General features: G+C 45.1%; 2 protein-coding genes and 1 long non-coding RNA gene across 4 annotated transcripts in view; 2 read left to right on the top strand and 1 right to left on the bottom strand.

Moving 5' to 3' along the window:
* The window catches only part of LOC113959277, a 24,142-nt gene continuing 8,283 nt past the window's right edge, over positions 1-15,859 (bottom strand). Inside the window, exons 3-4 of one of the 2 annotated variants that reach the window (XR_003531756.1) lie at positions 226-1,110; positions 1-110 (exon numbers count right to left, since the gene is read on the bottom strand). This is a non-coding gene — a long non-coding RNA (uncharacterized LOC113959277). Of the gene's footprint in view, positions 1,111-15,859 lie in introns of both variants that reach the window. The other variant, XR_003531755.1, reaches the window with a different exon arrangement.
* JCHAIN (joining chain of multimeric IgA and IgM) lies at positions 1,206-5,803 on the top strand. Its single transcript, XM_027668186.1, has 4 exons — positions 1,206-1,409; positions 3,432-3,567; positions 4,347-4,427; positions 4,638-5,803. The coding sequence occupies exons 1-4, from the start codon at positions 1,346-1,348 to the stop codon at positions 4,837-4,839; spliced, it is 483 nt and encodes a 160-aa protein (XP_027523987.1). The 5' UTR covers positions 1,206-1,345; the 3' UTR covers positions 4,840-5,803.
* The window catches only part of SDAD1 (SDA1 domain containing 1), a 12,610-nt gene continuing 6,172 nt past the window's right edge, over positions 9,422-15,859 (top strand). The window contains exons 1-14 of the mRNA XM_027668165.1: positions 9,422-9,567; positions 9,680-9,784; positions 9,964-10,062; positions 10,192-10,302; positions 10,990-11,061; positions 11,154-11,254; positions 11,540-11,597; positions 12,445-12,519; positions 12,903-13,004; positions 13,245-13,314; positions 14,029-14,132; positions 14,798-14,855; positions 15,414-15,472; positions 15,771-15,847. Of these exons, the coding sequence (XP_027523966.1) occupies positions 9,478-9,567; positions 9,680-9,784; positions 9,964-10,062; positions 10,192-10,302; positions 10,990-11,061; positions 11,154-11,254; positions 11,540-11,597; positions 12,445-12,519; positions 12,903-13,004; positions 13,245-13,314; positions 14,029-14,132; positions 14,798-14,855; positions 15,414-15,472; positions 15,771-15,847 (1,181 nt within the window). The 5' untranslated portion in view covers positions 9,422-9,477. The remainder of the gene's footprint in view (positions 9,568-9,679; positions 9,785-9,963; positions 10,063-10,191; positions 10,303-10,989; positions 11,062-11,153; positions 11,255-11,539; positions 11,598-12,444; positions 12,520-12,902; positions 13,005-13,244; positions 13,315-14,028; positions 14,133-14,797; positions 14,856-15,413; positions 15,473-15,770; positions 15,848-15,859) is intronic.

Here is a 15,859-nt window from a genome sequence, read left to right on the forward strand (position 1 = left end):
GCAAAAGTGTGCACAGGGAACATCTTGCCACTGCCTCAGAGAGCACTGCACACAACTGTTGGCAATACCTTCTGGGAGGAGGAAAGGAAGCAAACTCGAATCCTGCCCTCCTGTAGATGTATCCCTGATGAGAAAACAGGGTTTGTAAAGAGCTATGGCAGAATCCAATGCCCTGCAAGGAGCTGGGCAGTCACCCATCATCACCCCCCCAGCTCCCACACTCACCTTGCACATGGGCACTGCTGATGTAACCTGAAAGCTCATTGCATCAGGCAGCTGCAGGGTGAGGTGTTTGTGCTTGGAAAAGCTCAGGGCACAGAATCAGGGGGCTTGGAAGAACCCCAGGGTTGGGAAACCAGCCAGCAGGGTCTGGGAAAAGGGAGGACAGCCTGCAAGGTGACATGAACTGGGATGCCTGGCAGCATTGCCTAATGACTTCAGCCTCTCAGAGAAGCCTGGCAAGAGCAATCAGGCCCTTGCTAAGACTGGGCTTTCCTTAAAAAGTGGCCTTTTCTGCACCAGACACATGGAAATGCTACAGGGACAGCTCTGGCCATTGCAGGTTACATTGCAACATTTGTGTGTCAGAGTTCCATAAGTGATACTAAATCTGGGACAAAAGAAATCTGGGTCCCCTCCAGTATCTTCAGGAAAAGCCTGCATGCCCAGTACCTCAGGGTTTGGTTGGGACCTGACTCAGGACCTCTCACCACAAATCCCATGGAGTCCCTTTTCCATTCTCAAGGAAATAGACTCCTGGATGCAGTGGGCAGAGCTGGTGGAAGAGCTCAGCTTGGCCCCAGAGCTGCTGTTGGCTTTACCTCTCTCACCCCTCCCCTCTCATCTTGCCTGCTTTGACTGCAGGCTCTCTGGGGGCAGGTCAGGCCCTTAATAAAGGTTGGCACACAGCTGGTCCAAACAGGATTCACTTTGAACCTTAAGTGGTTTTTTAGTATGATTTTTAAGTGATCTTTTAAGTCTGGTTTCTCACAATTAGGAGCCAGAGCTGTGGTCCTTGGACTTTCTTACTTTAAACTGGCCCTGATGGCAATATGTCCCCTAAGGATCATGGTGGTTTTACACCTCCTTGCACTCAAGCAGCTTCATTACCTGTTGGAAATGATCAGGAAAAAATTGCTCAATAAAAGCACAACCCCCCGCCCCCTTCCCCTCTGAAAGCCAGAGGTCTTGGTGCACTCACACACCTGGTTTCAGTCCCCAAAGCCACATTTCCCGGTGTCAGTGCAGCCGGCCGGGCTGTTTATTTTAGGAAACCCATTTGCACACGCCCTTATAGGCAGAGACAGGCTCTGCACCCACATTCTTCAAAAGAAGAGAAGCCAGGATGAAGAGCTCTTTGTTGCTGTGCGTGGCCTTGGCCATCTCCTTGGGGATCATCCTTGTGGCAGGTAGGTGGAAAAGTGGGATTAAGATATCAGTGGCAGGTTTTCTGTAATCTACAACAGTCAAAGGTCCAAACTCTAAGCCTGCTCAAGCCATCATGGTTCAGTGGTGCTTGGATGCGTCTGTGTGTTTCTGCACCAGAGCTATGTGGGTTTAGTTGCTGCCTTGAGGACAAAGTGACGCCTGGCTGCAAGTTTAAACCTTGATGATTAGCCATTTCTTATCAGGTTGCTGAAGCAACAAACTGCCAACGTGCTTGCTTGCTTTTCTGCAGTGCTAGGGACCCTGCAAGACTTACATGCTAGATTTAAAGGCTTCCAAAACCTTCCTGGTAATCCTGTCCTATGGCTGCAGCCAAGTTATTTTTGATTAAACAGTAATTTGTCACGTAACTCCACTGAATTTCTTGGGAACTCCTGATTTGCACTGAGATCAGTGTGCTCCCAGCACAATCCTCAGTGTGGGTCTCAGGCCTCTGTGTGACAATCTGAAGCCATTGTCATGCACATGGTGCATCTGGTCTACAGGATTAAATCAGTGCTCAAGGATAACCATTCCAACAGCATGGACAGCTGCATCCATGCATTTTCTCCAGCTTTTGGGAAAGGGCATCTTATTGCCTACCCAGGCAATTCTCTTGGGCTTCACAGTGTATCACAGGATGATCCAATATTGGAAAATGAGAAATTTTGTCCAAAAAACAGCTATGTAAGTATTGAGGAGGAAGGGAACACCTTAGCGCAGGAAATCCAAACTGCAGACACTTAAAACAGCATTAGGAAGTTTTGTGCTTAAATACTTTCTCCTCAAAGGGACTTCACTGGATGGCACATGGAGGTATTTCTGACAAAATTATATTTTTTGAGCACTGTAATTTTACTTGAAAAATAAATGGAGTTGCAGTAACTTTTACAGTGAAGCCAAGAGCATTATGCAAAGAATTAAATCAGGACAGCATTTTTAGAGCGCATTCAAAAAACCCTGCATATGCATAAAATAGTGTGTTAAACTAATTTTAGAATTAAAGCCTGCTCCCAAAGGCTTTGGGACAACCCCAAAGCCAATAGCATCTGACTTGAATATTGGCTTTGGATTAAGGGCTTGGGAAGAACTGCACACAACCTTATGTGGAATACAGCACAGACAGCAGAGCAAGGGCTGTGTGAAGGACAAGCCAGAGACCTTCCATGAGCCAAAAGAAAGACCAGGACAAGGAGCCAGGGACTAGAGAGGCTTTTGTGGGAAGCTTCTGCTTCAGAGAGAAGCGCTCACGTGGAGTGATGACTTGGCAGAGAAGAAGCTTGCAGAGCCAAGACGCAAAGTGATTTTTTTTCCCAAGCTAGAAACTCCACAGAGAATCTTCTTCAGCAGGTGTTCTGCTGCCAAAGGCAGCCAAGGCCACAGAAACAGCACTTGAAACCAGCAGGTGAACTCTGGGGTCACTCTGAGGCATCATTTCACACAGTTTTGGTGCCTTTGTCCCAGATATGGTGCTTGTAAGGATCTCAGAAAACCTGGAATAGGAGCTGATGAGACCAGTATATTATAGGGGCAAGAAGGACCAAAGCTTTTAAGTCCAAGTGACTCCAAAGTCCTTTACAGACATGATTAACACAGATGTTTTCAGCCTAGTTCTTTCTCTCCATGATTAAACCAAGGGGCAAGCAGAGCAGGCAAGTCCGTCTACTTGCACAGTAAGGCAGGACTGCACAACACCAGGAACATTCCAAAAGCCTCTGGGTGACACATGGGATGTTTTAGCCTGTTTTAACTGAGTTTCATATTATGTAACATGCTGACAGTGTGGGAGACATACTCAAAGAGAGAAGAAACAGCTTGAGTAAGAAAATCAGGACCGGAGTTTTCCCTGCAAGCCACAAGCATCATCAGGGCCACCTGCCCTTCCCTGGAATCAATCCAGGCGCTGTATTGGTGCCCTCCTGGCATTCTCATCCCTTGGTTTTCTGCTAGAACAGTTCTCACAGCTTTTTTCCTTGACTCTGGGGTTGCATATGCTGTGCTTGCAGGGTACCCTCTGGAGCCCAAGGATGAGGAGTATGTGCTGGTCAATAACAAGTGTCAGTGTGTGACAATGACCTCCAAGATCGTCCCCTCCAAAGAAGACCCTGATCAAGAAGTCCTGGAAAGACACATACGTATCCTGTAAGTGGCAGACAAATATTTCATGGGGATGGTGAGCAAGTGATGAAATGTTCCCTTTTCTGTGCACTCTTTCCCATGTCCTGGCACTGATGAAGGGAACAACTTGTCCCATGGGCTGCTTTCTGTGGTACCCTAAATACTTCCCTTTGTTTAGTGTTCTTCTACCTCACGTGAACCTCTCTGGTGTTTGTCCCTTCAGATACCAAAAGCATCCCCATGTTTTAAGCAGTCCAGTAGTAACTTCACAAAATAGGCTGGGGAAGTAGAGTGTAACATGCCAACAGCTGATCTAATCTGAAACCAGATTAGTGGCCCATGCCACTGGATACTTCCCTGTCTGACTCTAAGTCTGGGAAAACAGTTAAGGCCTAAACCATCAGAAAAGCTTAATGCTATGAGACAGATCTCAGTTCAAGAGTAGGACTTAGTCCTGTCCACTCACACAAACCTAACAGAAGAGTGTGTGTGTGTCTGGGAAACAAGGACCAAGTTCAGGCTCAGAGCTGCAGGATCTCTGGTAGAGCTCAGAACAGGAGAGCCACTAGTGAAACATTCCTGTCCATGTCCTGAAAGTCTCCCAGGCATCTGCCAGCTCAGAGTTTAACAGAAGCAAACTGTCACCTTGAAAGTGGCCCTCACGGGAGTTGCTGCAGTCCTCTTGGGGAGGGTCAGAATGGAAATAACCCAAGGAATGAGATGGGAGTTTAGAATTGCTCATAGCAGAGAGGACCCTGTTTAATAAGCAATTTCCTTGAGTGATTCTCCTCCCTCCTTTGCAGAGTCCCCCTGAAGGCTCGAGAGAACATCTCTGACCCCTTGTCCCCACTGAGAACCAAGTTTGTCTACAGAATCTCTGAACTGTAAGTAGTTTTATTTACTAGCTTAATTTCCCAAGACTTAACCCACAGCAGCTCAAAAAGGTGCTTGAAGGCTGGGAGTTCCCATATAACACCTATAAAGACTGCAGGACTCTGCTGGCTCCATCTGCAGATCAACAGGAAAGATTTAGGTTTCACCAGGGGCATGTCATCACAACTCTTCACACTTGTTCTGTTCTCCATCTCTTGCAGCTGCAGAAACTGCAGTCCTGTAGAGGTTGATCTGGGTGGGAGGATCGTCCAGGCCCAGCAGGGCAACTTCTGTGATGAAGCCCAGACCTGCTACACCTACGACAGAGAGCAGTGCTACAGCTCCCCCGTGCCCTTCCTGTACCAAGGGGAGGTGAAACGTGTCCCAGCAGCTCTGACACCCACATCCTGCTATGCTGATTAGGTGAACCCCTGCTGTGCTGAAGCCTGGCTGCACTCCCTGTTCCCATCCCAGATACAGGTGTAGCAATGTAGTACTTGGGTGACAGTGTCCCAAATACCAGTCCTTACAGCAATGCCAGCTTGTCTCTCCATATTTTCAGCATGAGACTAGTGCCATCTCCCAAGAACAGCTCCTGGTTGTCATCAACTCTGTTCTCATACCTGCAATGCCAGTACATGTCTCAGACATGATCACTGTATAGACCACAGATACAAATCAGCGATCCCCTTGAAGCCAAGGGAACCACACTGATTTACAGCTCTGGGGAACCTGTCCTTGACAGTCTCCTGTGTGTCTCCACCTGAGCAAGGCTGCCACAGACATCAGCAGGAATGTCTGTGCACTTCCCGAGCCATCTAAAGCAAACCTCTGCATTCCCTTCATGCAAGGCCCTTTGATGACATTAGCAGGATTTGTGCCACCCTTAGAAGGCTGTTGTACAACCATATTTTAGGGATGGGAGTTCACATTTCAAAGTTATTTTACAATTGATCATCCTAGACCCTTCTAGTACTTGGACATCTGCAAGCTTTTAGTTCTCACAGATTCAGAGAAGATCAAAAGATGCCGCTACCCTGAAGTGTTTTGCAAAGTTGCCAAGACCTCAGCTGTGCCAGGAACAGCCAAATCTTCCGGGAGATGTTGGGCAGTTCACTTCCCATGCTGCTTCACTGCTACTGCTGCCTTCTTCCACCCCTGCTCCCACTTGAATTGTTGAAAAAAAAAAAATCAACTTGGCTCAAGTTTCTTTTCTTCCTTGCTTTGTATTTAAAGCTTCAAAAAATTATATGAAGGGGGACATTAAGTGCAAGAGCAGGACCCTGGTTTGGGATTCAGAATTGGAGTAACGAAATAGCAAAAACCTTATTCCTATAATTGTAGCTTTATTAGTGAAATATTCAATAAAATTTTGTCTGCATCAGTCTGTGTGTTCTATTTCAATTCAATAAGAAGGCATGAGACACAGCCAAGCCTATAATCATATTCTTTTCTCCTTCACAAGGAATCAAACTCTCCCTAAATAACTGCTTATACTTACAGGCAAAGTATCCCAAAATCCCAGAATAGAAATATTTCCATGCACTTGCAGAAACCCTGACAGATTGGGGCTGAATTGGTTTACCATTATCTGCATCACTGAGCTGCTTCAAGGCCCTGTGAGTCAAGGCAGGATCAGAGTCTCAAAATCCAAACAGCACTTAAAATTACTGTTGAAACTGCAACCCACAGATCATACATTTTCCTCACCCCTGGAAAAGTACCTTTAAGACACGCAAGTTAGGAGACAGTCATTCATATATAATGTGTCTGTCCTGAAGAAAAAACAATTTTCTGGGGGCCAAGTTTTAAAGAGCAAAGGGGTAAAAAGGACTGAGACAAATTATTCTGAGGTTACATCAATCATAGAAAAGGAACATTAGCAAAACATGATTTTTCCCCTCAAGTAAGCCAGTTAAGAAAAGCCAAATGCCAAATGAGGCAAGGAGCCTCCTGTCAGGTACTGACACAGCTGTACCCTCTGCAGTGGGTAGGTACTAAGCTCACCAAAATTTGCCTCAAAGACATTTTCACCTTCACAATCTTGGTGTTCCCCAGTCTCAGAGTACTGTGATGTTACAAGTTAACAGCTCACCACGAGCCTGCATTTCATCCCCTCCAGGAACTTAACCTTTGCCCTCTGGAATTTACTTCAAGTATAATAATAAATATAAGCAATTTTTTCACTCTAAAACTGAATTGCAACATGCACCTTCACTGCCCCTTATTGAAACAAAACTTGCAACATATTTTTAGGTTAGGAAGAATTAGACAGTGGATTGGTTACTACTCAGCACATGGTAGTTTTGGCCATTAAAAAGTGATTTGCAAGAAGTTCCTCCCTTCAGAGAAAGATCACAGCAAGCAAAGCTGAGGCTGAATATCCCCCAGTGCCACCCAGATTCCTGACATCAGCACCATTAGCTAGGACTGTTGTTCTCCCCCAGGACCTGCAAGTGACTGAGCATTTCTTAAGCCATTACTGTAACATCTCCCTGTTCTGATAAACAACAACACAGAACTCCTGTGCCTTAAGCCTGTAAATAATTTATGAGTCACGATCCAGAAATAAGTATTTCTGTTGGACTTAAAGACTTGCCTGGTTTTTTTTAAAGGAAAAGAGCACTAACCCTCTTCTTAATTAGAAAATTACAAGTATGAAGTCCAGAAAGACAAATTCCCTACAGCAACAGAAGGCCAAGAATTGACACTATTTAAATGAAATGCTGGTAATCAAATACCCTAAATGAGTTCAAGGAAAGCCTCCCAGACACTGTGAAAACTGAAACTTTACAGCTTTCGTCTGAATGGAAAGAAAGGGGCTGACTACAGCAAAGGCAAAACAGAGCCAAGAGCTGCCTATGATACAAACAACCACAACAAAAACAAAGAAAACCTTTTTGTCTATAACGCAACCAAAAATATTTTTCACAAATAACATCATTAAGGATATTAATTAAGTTACTCTAGTCACTGCAAAGATACAATATGCTTTCCAAAACAACATAAAGAAGTAAACTTATACTTCTTACCTTAAAGTGAGCAAGCAACCTCCCTGAGGAATATCCACACACCCCACCACTAAACAGATGTAAAAAAGCCCATCTGTCCTGAGTTTAAATATTCCTGGCCTAATTAGCTGGTAGAAATCAGACCAATCAATGTGCAGGGGGCAACGGGCTCAGGGTATAAAAGCTCAAACCCAGGCCTATTATCACTCCTTGCTTTCTTCTGTGTTGGAGCAGTGGGGATGTGGTAAGGTAACTTTTGGGGTTTTAATAAGAATTGACTGCTTAGTTTATGGGCTTCTTTTTTTCACTTTTTCTGATGCTACCTGAAAGTTAGATTGCTTTTAAAAAAATAGTTTTTATAATGCTTTTTAATATAGATGTTAGCATTATAGGTTTCTTCAGTAAAAATTTTGTTAAAAGTTTATATAGATGGTTTTTATTGTAAATGCTATTCTACTGTGCACTGGCTGCTTAAGAAAGAATGGGCTTTCAATATAAAAGTTGGCAGAGCTTTAAAAAAATAGGTTAGCAAGATAGTTTCTAATTTCAGTATGTTTCTATATGGCTGAAGTGAATTGTTAACTTCTCTGGCCCTTTCAATAGCTGCTGCAGAAACAAAAGCAATAGTATTGCTTCTATGGAAGTATTAATTGCTTATAGGTTATCCTTTGGTATGAACAAGGTTGTTTTGTTCTGTGGTTTCTTTAAACAATGCAGTTGCTTCTCACTTTTACTGGAAGTGTTACATTGAAGTCAGTGACTTACTTCCCTGTTGAAGCAGTTTATTGCAAAGCTTACCACTTTTACTGACTACCAAGCTGAACACCTCCTGTGTAGCAGTATTTTGGTTGTATAAAACTTTGGCTTAACTGTGTTAAGGTAAGGTTTGACCAGTGAAGGTACAGGATTTAGTTCCTCAGCTGGGTTGTTTTAGGGCTGTGCTGGAATGCTGAATAGAGTAGAGCTGCCTGGGAGCAGAGGCTAAACAGATCCAGATGCTAATGAAGGAGCTAATTAATATCTGGTGAGATAAATATATTAAGTAGTCACTTACTTATTTGGGTAATGGAGAGCTTATTTTTGTTCTATGCAGTTGGTAACAGCCCACAAGTTCTGCTCTTACCTTTGCAGTCATTTTGCCCTTCCATTGAGGCTAAAACCAGGTGTTTGGCAGCTATGTAGGTATGCAAGGGAGGATGTGCTTTTCATGCTCTAATGGGTACAGGAAAGCCCAAACTCACTTGAACCAGGTGAACCTATTACTAAGTATGTGTTTAAGTGGTTACATGTGGCTGTGAGATTCCTACTAGCATAATAAAAAGCCTTTCAGTGAGGTGAGTGTTGGCTGACATAAAAGAAGTTATGTTGATGTTTTTCAGACTGTGCCATGTCTGAGTCCTGATGTTCTTCTGATACTCACTATATATGGCTCTATGGAAGAGGAATAATTGCATATAATTTATTTACTAGCATTTATTAATTGTATAAAGGAATATAAACCTGTTCCTACAGTGTAAAATAAGCAGTTTGCTTAAAACAGTATAAGCTATGCAAATGAAGAGCTCTGCTTTCTATTATCTTGATTGAAAGTTTAATTCAGAAAAGATGAAGCTAGCATAAACTTGTTGTCCTGATTGAGTCTTCCTTTTTGATGCTCCCAACTTCTATAATGACTGAGTTATATGATGACACAGCTTCCCTGAAGTAGCTGGGAAGAGAGGAAGAGTGGAAGTATCAGCTGTGCTGAAGTGACAAGTGCTGGGGAGAAATCCCTGGGGAAGCCGTCCAGAGGCAGCTATGGTCAGTCCCCTTGGTTGGCGTTGTGTTTAATCCCAGAGGTCCCCCCTCAGGCCTTTGTCCCGCTGGGAAGGGGTTCCAGCAGAGCTCCTTCCCCGGGTGCCCTCCCCGAGCGCTGCCCGCGGAGGGCGCTGTGCAGGTGCGCGCCTCCCGCCGAGCTTTGTCCCCCGGCGGCGCCCGTCGAGGGGCGGGCCAACATGGCGGCGCCCAGCCGATCGCTCACGTGTCCCGGCAGTGCCGGCGCCGCGCAGACATGTCGGGCCGCCAGGGCAACAAACTGCCCAGCAACCTGCCCCAGCTGCAGAACCTCATCAAGAGGGACCCCACGTCCTACACTGAGGAGGTGCGGAGCGCGGGGAGGTCTTGGGGGAGGCCGGACTGGGCTGCGGGCTGTGGAGGGGGAGACACGGGTGGGTATTGCCGGCCGCGCTCACCCATTCCCTGTGTGTGCTCAGTTCCTGCAGCAGTACCACCACTACCAGTCCCATGTGGAGATCTTCACCTTCCAGCCGGACAAGCCCAGTAAGGAGCTGGCCGAACTGGTGATGTTCCTGGCGCAGGTAAGCCCACGGCGCCCAGCCCTGCGCCAGTGCCTGGGGCTGCGCGGCGGCGGGGGCAGCTTGGCTTGTGTACAGGCTTAAGTGCCTCTTATTGGTATAATACGAACACTTAAAATATTCGTGGTTGTTTACACCTTGCCAGGTGTGTCCTAGAGCGTTACCCTGCCTCTCCCTTGCAGGTGGCCCACTGCTATCCCGAGCACATGGCCAACTTCCCGCAGCAGCTGAAGGAGCTGCTCTCCTACCACCATACAGTGCTGGACCCCGACCTGCGCATGGTGAGACCACTCTGGGGCACTCCCTGCCCGAGGGTAACACACCCCTTGGTGTAAGCTGAGAGTTTAAGGGTTGCTTTTCAATTGGCATGGAGACTGAAGAGCATTATGGTAGTTGGATTTCTCTTACAGACATTCTGCAAGGCTTTGATCCTGTTGAGAAACAAGAATCTAATAAATCCCACGAGTTTGCTGGAGCTCTTCTTTCAGCTGCTGCGGTGCCACGATAAGCTGCTACGAAAGGTAAGCTGTGCTCATGGTCTTCTTTGTCTCCAGGATGTTTGGACCAACTTGCCAGAAGTATTTCCAAAATAAGCAGCTCCTCTTTGCTTGGCAATAAAATAAGTTTAAACTAGCTCTGATTTTCGCTAGTTGTTGTCAGAGGAGGGGCTGCAGCTCTGTGTTGTGCTGCCATTGCAGGCTCTAGGCCTGACTTTGCCATTGCAGGCTCTAGGCCTGTCCTGTGTTTGGGATGGAGCAGCTTGGGTGTGTCTGCAGGTGAAAACCATAAACTGGTTGCTGTTGGTGCTGCCTTTACTCAGTTGTGTGTCAACCTCTGAGTAAAACAATTACAACTAAACCAGCTGCTGCTGAAAGCTGTTACAGGCTTTACTGCCATGAAAGGGAGAACACTGTGCCCCTAATTTGGTTATCAGAACAGGCCTGAAGGAGGCAGGGTGGGATTTCGTTCAGCAACACTTGATGCTGTTGATAGTCTTGCCTTGCTGTACTGTGAACTAAATACACTGGTTAAATATGTGAAGAGAGTTCAAGTGAGACTTTAACTTGCTGTTGTTGTAGTTGCAGCCTAGGGTTATATGCTCAGCAGTGGTGAGGTGGGTCTCACTTTGGTCCTTGGCAACTGTGAGGGCACAGTAATGTCTGTTCCTTGCATGACCTGTGTTACTCCCTGTCATCTCTCCTTTACAGACCTTGTACACTCACATTGTGACAGACATCAAGAATGTCAATGCTAAGCACAAAAACAACAAAGTGAACACGGTAAGTGTTTGGGCTTTCACTTGTACTTGGATTTGACCTTCTGCTCTTGTGGAAGACTTCTAATAAAGTGTTTGCAATTTTTTTTTTTTTAGACACTGCAGAACTTCATGTACACAATGCTGAGAGACAGCAATCCCACTGCTGCCAAGATCTCTCTGGATGTGATGATAGAACTCTACAGAAGGAACATCTGGTGGGTCTGGCAGGCTTGTGTTGATTCCAGGATTTGTTGTGGGGCAGAGGGACATTGCTTTGTGGCATGTAGTCCAAAGCAATCCAGGGGACAGGGACATAAATACATATGTATTAATTGTGGCCCAGTGGGGCTGTATCCTGTGCCAAGGATTTAGCCGAGAAGAAATAACGTTTTGTGTGAAATGAGTTACTTAATTTCAATACATTATGAGAACTAGTTTCCTGAGAAAAATGTGAAATGGCAAAACTTCAAGTAAAAGGTGCTGGTTTTTTTTTATTCCAGGAATGATGCCAAAACAGTCAATGTCATCACAACTGCTTGCTTTTCCAAAGTGACCAAGGTGAGAACAGAAATTACTTGATGAAATGGGATGTTACCTCACATCATCTTCCTGTGAATGTAGCTTAATATTTTATTGCAAACAAACTTCGCTGACTTCGTTTTGAACTTTCAAAACAGCACTCATGGGAGGAGGCAGAGCTTGGCTCTTAAGTACAGAGGAGCAGAATTGGCAGCTTATCCAGCAACAAACACAGGCTGGCATGGGGAGAGTGGGTACATGTCCCACTGCTGTTCACAAGAGGTTGTTGAAATATCACCTCCTTGAAATAGCATGCTGTGAGGCTTTAGTTAGTTAAAAATGAGGAGAGGAGCTGCCCTGTCTGGGGCCTGAGTGAATACTGGGCCTTCTGTGCTGATTCAGGAGGCTTTAAAGAACTTTTACTATGGTTAAAGACAAGTTTTTAACTTGTTAAGGGTCTAAAAGCTGTTCTGATCAGTAAAAGCCAACCAAGCAAAACTACAATAAAACCATATAAAGTAATGGAAGTTTAGAGTTCTGAGCATTATCTTGGGTATCACCTGTGTAGGGGCTTTTGACAATGTTGACATGAAATGATTAGTGAAATGGATTTGCAGGATAATAGAGAATTTGCAGCTGGGCATTTGCTCCAGGCATTGTGGAAGCCCAGGTGTGACTGAGTGCCTCTGAGTGATGATGGGCAGTGAAAATGGTCTGGGTCTGTAAAACACCTGTGGCTTCCAAGCTGTCCTTCAGTTTTTCTGATCATATCCAAGCCTATAAAAAACTGGATGAGTCTCTGCACAGCCTGAGATGTAGGTGTAGGGTGGTTGTGAATACTCCTGTCAGCTTGTCCTGTCCCACATGAGTTCACTTGGTTTTTCAGGTGTTAGTTGCAAGTTTGAAGTTCTTTCTTGGGAAGGATGAAGATGAGAAACAAGACAGTGACTCAGAATCTGAGGTGGGTGTTATGATGAAATCTTCTTTTCTCTATTCTTCAAACATTTAATAGGTCTGCCATCCTAGTGACCCTGCCCATCTGTCTGCTTCTCTGCTGCTTAGTTTTCCCACCTAGTTTTCTCCAGGTGTTTCTGTGCTTCACACCAAGTTCAGTGTCTGACAGGTGGCTCCAGGAGGCAGGATGCTTTAGCTGTCTGTTAAAAGACAAATGCCAAGAGCTCCTTTGCTTTTCTCCTTAAATACTGTTACCTATGTGGTGACACTTCAGAAGGGGGGCAAGTTCTTAAATATAGTATGTGATCCTGAAGAATATTGATGGTGTGTTTCTCTGACTGCCATTTGAAGCCTGGCATCACCTGAGCCTTGTTTCCCCTCTTTCCTAAGGATGATGCCCCCACAGCCAGAGATCTGATGATGCGCTACGCCACCAACAAGAAAACCACCAAGCGCAAGAAGAAATTGGAGAAAGCCATGAAGGTCCTCAAGGTGAGGAGAAGGGTGTCTGATTTCACAGTGTTTTAGCTTAATCCTTCAAGTGCAGGAGCTGTGCTGTTGCCCCTGCTGGTTTAGCTACAGGTAGCAGAAAACCCTGTGTGGTTTCAAAGAGGGAGAGTTTTTAAAATCTTGGTGTCTCTTTTTTGAAGAGGCATCTTTAGACAGCAAGCTTAAAACTGAAGCACTTTCCTTATGGAAAGACAAGAATGTCTCTTACTCTTTTCCATGCAGAAACAGAAAAAGAAGAGCAAGCCAGAGGTGTTTAACTTCTCTGCTATTCACTTGATTCATGATCCCCAAGGTGAGCATGCACTGTGTTTCCTCTTATTGCAAGCCTGTGTTAATCTCAGATGCTAAAGCTTGGACACAGCTCTGCCAGGAGAACGAAAGTGCTGAGTAGGTGCAGATGTGACACTTAAAGTGTTTTATCTTAGTGTTTCACTGCACTTTAAGAGAGTGAGATGAGTCCTGTTCTGCTTGTTTTAGTGGAACACAGGGAGGTGAGACAAGAAGGGAGGAATCTTATCTACTTTGGGTTGCTATAGGTCAGAATGGAGCTCTCTGCTTCTCTTGCGTATGTGAAGGCCATAATTTGGGGAACACCAGTTTACCTACGAAGCTTCTTTGGCTTACTCCCTTTTACACTGTATTTCTGTTGTTAGCCTGATACTTGTCTAACAGCACTTGATTTTGTCTTAGTTGGATGTAGTGAACTTTGGGCGATTTTGTTTTTCAGATGGGCCCAAAATGTAGTTTAAAAAATCCAGCTTTAAACCCTGTGCTTATGATGGGGAATGTGTGCTAGTTTTCCTCTGAATCTGTGCACAACTTCAGCACTGTTAGGCATGTGAGAAGAAAAATAAACCACTAGGAGAAGTGCTTTGACCACCTTGAATTTCCTCTCTACAAGGGCATTATGGTTTGAAAGCAGTCAAAACTGACTCCCTCTTTTTACCCTAATCCCAGTTGAGTTGTGCTCTTTTGGACTACTACAAATTTATTACTGCTGTTTCAGACTTTGCTGAGAAATTGCTGAAGCAGCTGGAGAACTGCAAGGAGCGATTTGAAGTGAAGATGATGCTCATGGACCTGATATCCAGGCTGGTTGGAATACATGAGGTATGTACCTGGATTTTCTAATGGTCTGCTGGGTAGCCCACCTGGCTTGGGTGGAGGCATGTGCTGGCCTTGTGCCTCAGGAAAATGATGTTTAATTCTTCTGTATATCAAGAAGTCAGGTGAATGGTCAGGTAGTTGCCAGTGGGCCTCAAGGAACAGCACAGAGTGTTGACTTGTGTGGCACTGAGCAGGGTGTTAGTCTGGAATTGCTGAGCTATCCCTGAAGAATAGGCAAGAACTTGTCTCTTCCAAGACCTTCCTGGGAAGCTGCCCATGCTGACCACAGTGTCAGTGAGGTGGTGCTGAACAAGGTGGGAACTGGCAGCTCCTGCACTTGAAGGGGTTTGTGCTGACTACCCAGTGATAAAATACTTGCACTGTATGAAGTGAAGAGTAATTCAGTCCAAGTTGGGGGGGGTTCAGAGGATGAAAGGATTTCAATGCAAAGAAGTGGGTGCAGAGAGGCTGAACTGTGTTTATCCGAGTACAAGTCATTTCCTTAGCTCCATAAATATCAAACTGAACATAGGAGACAACATCATGCCATAAAATCTTAGGCATGTGAAGAGCATGCTACAGAATGAGATTAAACTTGAGATCACCTTCATAAGCTGATAATGTAATAAAACAAAGACAAGAATATAATGTCACAACTTTTTTTGCAGCTGTTCCTTTTCAACTTCTACCCCTTTGTTCAGAGATTCCTACAACCCCATCAGAGAGGTAAGTAGCTACTTTGTAGCACTGCTGATCCATGTTTTGTGCAGTCATTTCATGGAAGTGGTGCTGTAAGTGGACAGGTAGCAGTGGCTTGGTGAGAAGTAGGAGTAGTGCAGAGTGTAGAAGATGGAAGTAGAAGTCCCTGACTGCCAGAAGTGCTGAGTGCTTTGTACTTCTTGGGAAGCTGTGTACACTCAGGGCTTCTTATTTGAGGATTTGAGAAACTTCAGCAATGGCATAAAATGGATCTGAGTCCCTAATCCTGAACAGCTGAGCAAAGCATGGCTGCCTCTTGCTGCATCATTTTGTAGATGGTTGATCCTAGTTGTGGAGCCTTTGCTTTTGCCTTTGGTGGCCACTGAGGGCCTGCACTGTTGTGGGTGGAGGCCAGAATATTCCCAAGGCTTGGTGGGAGAGGAGAAATAGTTGTCCCAAATAACTTCAAACTGGGGTGGCTTTGGGACTGACTGAGCAAGCAGCTTGTTGAGTTTTGGCAGATGTGTTTATAGACCAGAGAAAGGTGCAGTCATACTTTTTGGCATCTTCCCACTTCTCTTCCAGAGGTGACAAAGATCCTTCTGTTTGCTGCACAGGCTTCACATCAGCTGGTACCACCTGAGGTCAGTATTCTGCCTGTTTGATGCTAAATGGGCAGCAGACCAGCATGGAAGTAGGAGTGTATTTGTGGGGAGAAGGGGAATCTGGGCAGACTGTTTGGAAAAGCTGATGGTAACTTCAGCTATTTTTGCGAGTTCCAAGGTATTGTTTCATATAAAAGGGGGGATAAAACCCAACATGCTTGTCTTACTTTCTGCAAGAGAACTAGTGTCCAGAAAATAATTGTGGGCTGTAGTGATGTATCCTGAGCTCTGTCTTAATGATGTCTAAGCTTTTATTCAATGTGCATTCTTCTTTCAGATCATTCAGTCAGTGTTGATGACCATTGCCAACAACTTTGTCACTGACAAGAATTCGGGGGAGGTCATGACTGTAGGGTGGGTACAGGA

The sequence above is a fragment of the Corapipo altera genome, unplaced genomic scaffold (genome assembly GCF_003945725.1).
Source record: "Corapipo altera isolate COAL_440 unplaced genomic scaffold, ASM394572v1 214, whole genome shotgun sequence".
Taxonomy (NCBI): Eukaryota; Metazoa; Chordata; class Aves; order Passeriformes; family Pipridae; genus Corapipo; species Corapipo altera.

What these genes read in the sequence shown, in the direction of transcription:
- JCHAIN (XM_027668186.1), top strand. Translation starts at nt 1,346, where the DNA reads ATGAAGAGCTCTTTGTTGCTGTGCGTGGCCTTGGCCATCTCCTTGGGG. An exon ending in GGGGATCATCCTTGTGGCAG is followed by an intron (nt 1,410 to 3,431) that starts GTAGGTGGAAAA and finishes CTGTGCTTGCAG; the next exon opens with GGTACCCTCTGGAGCCCAAG. An exon ending in GTCTACAGAATCTCTGAACT is followed by an intron (nt 4,428 to 4,637) that starts GTAAGTAGTTTT and finishes CATCTCTTGCAG; the next exon opens with CTGCAGAAACTGCAGTCCTG.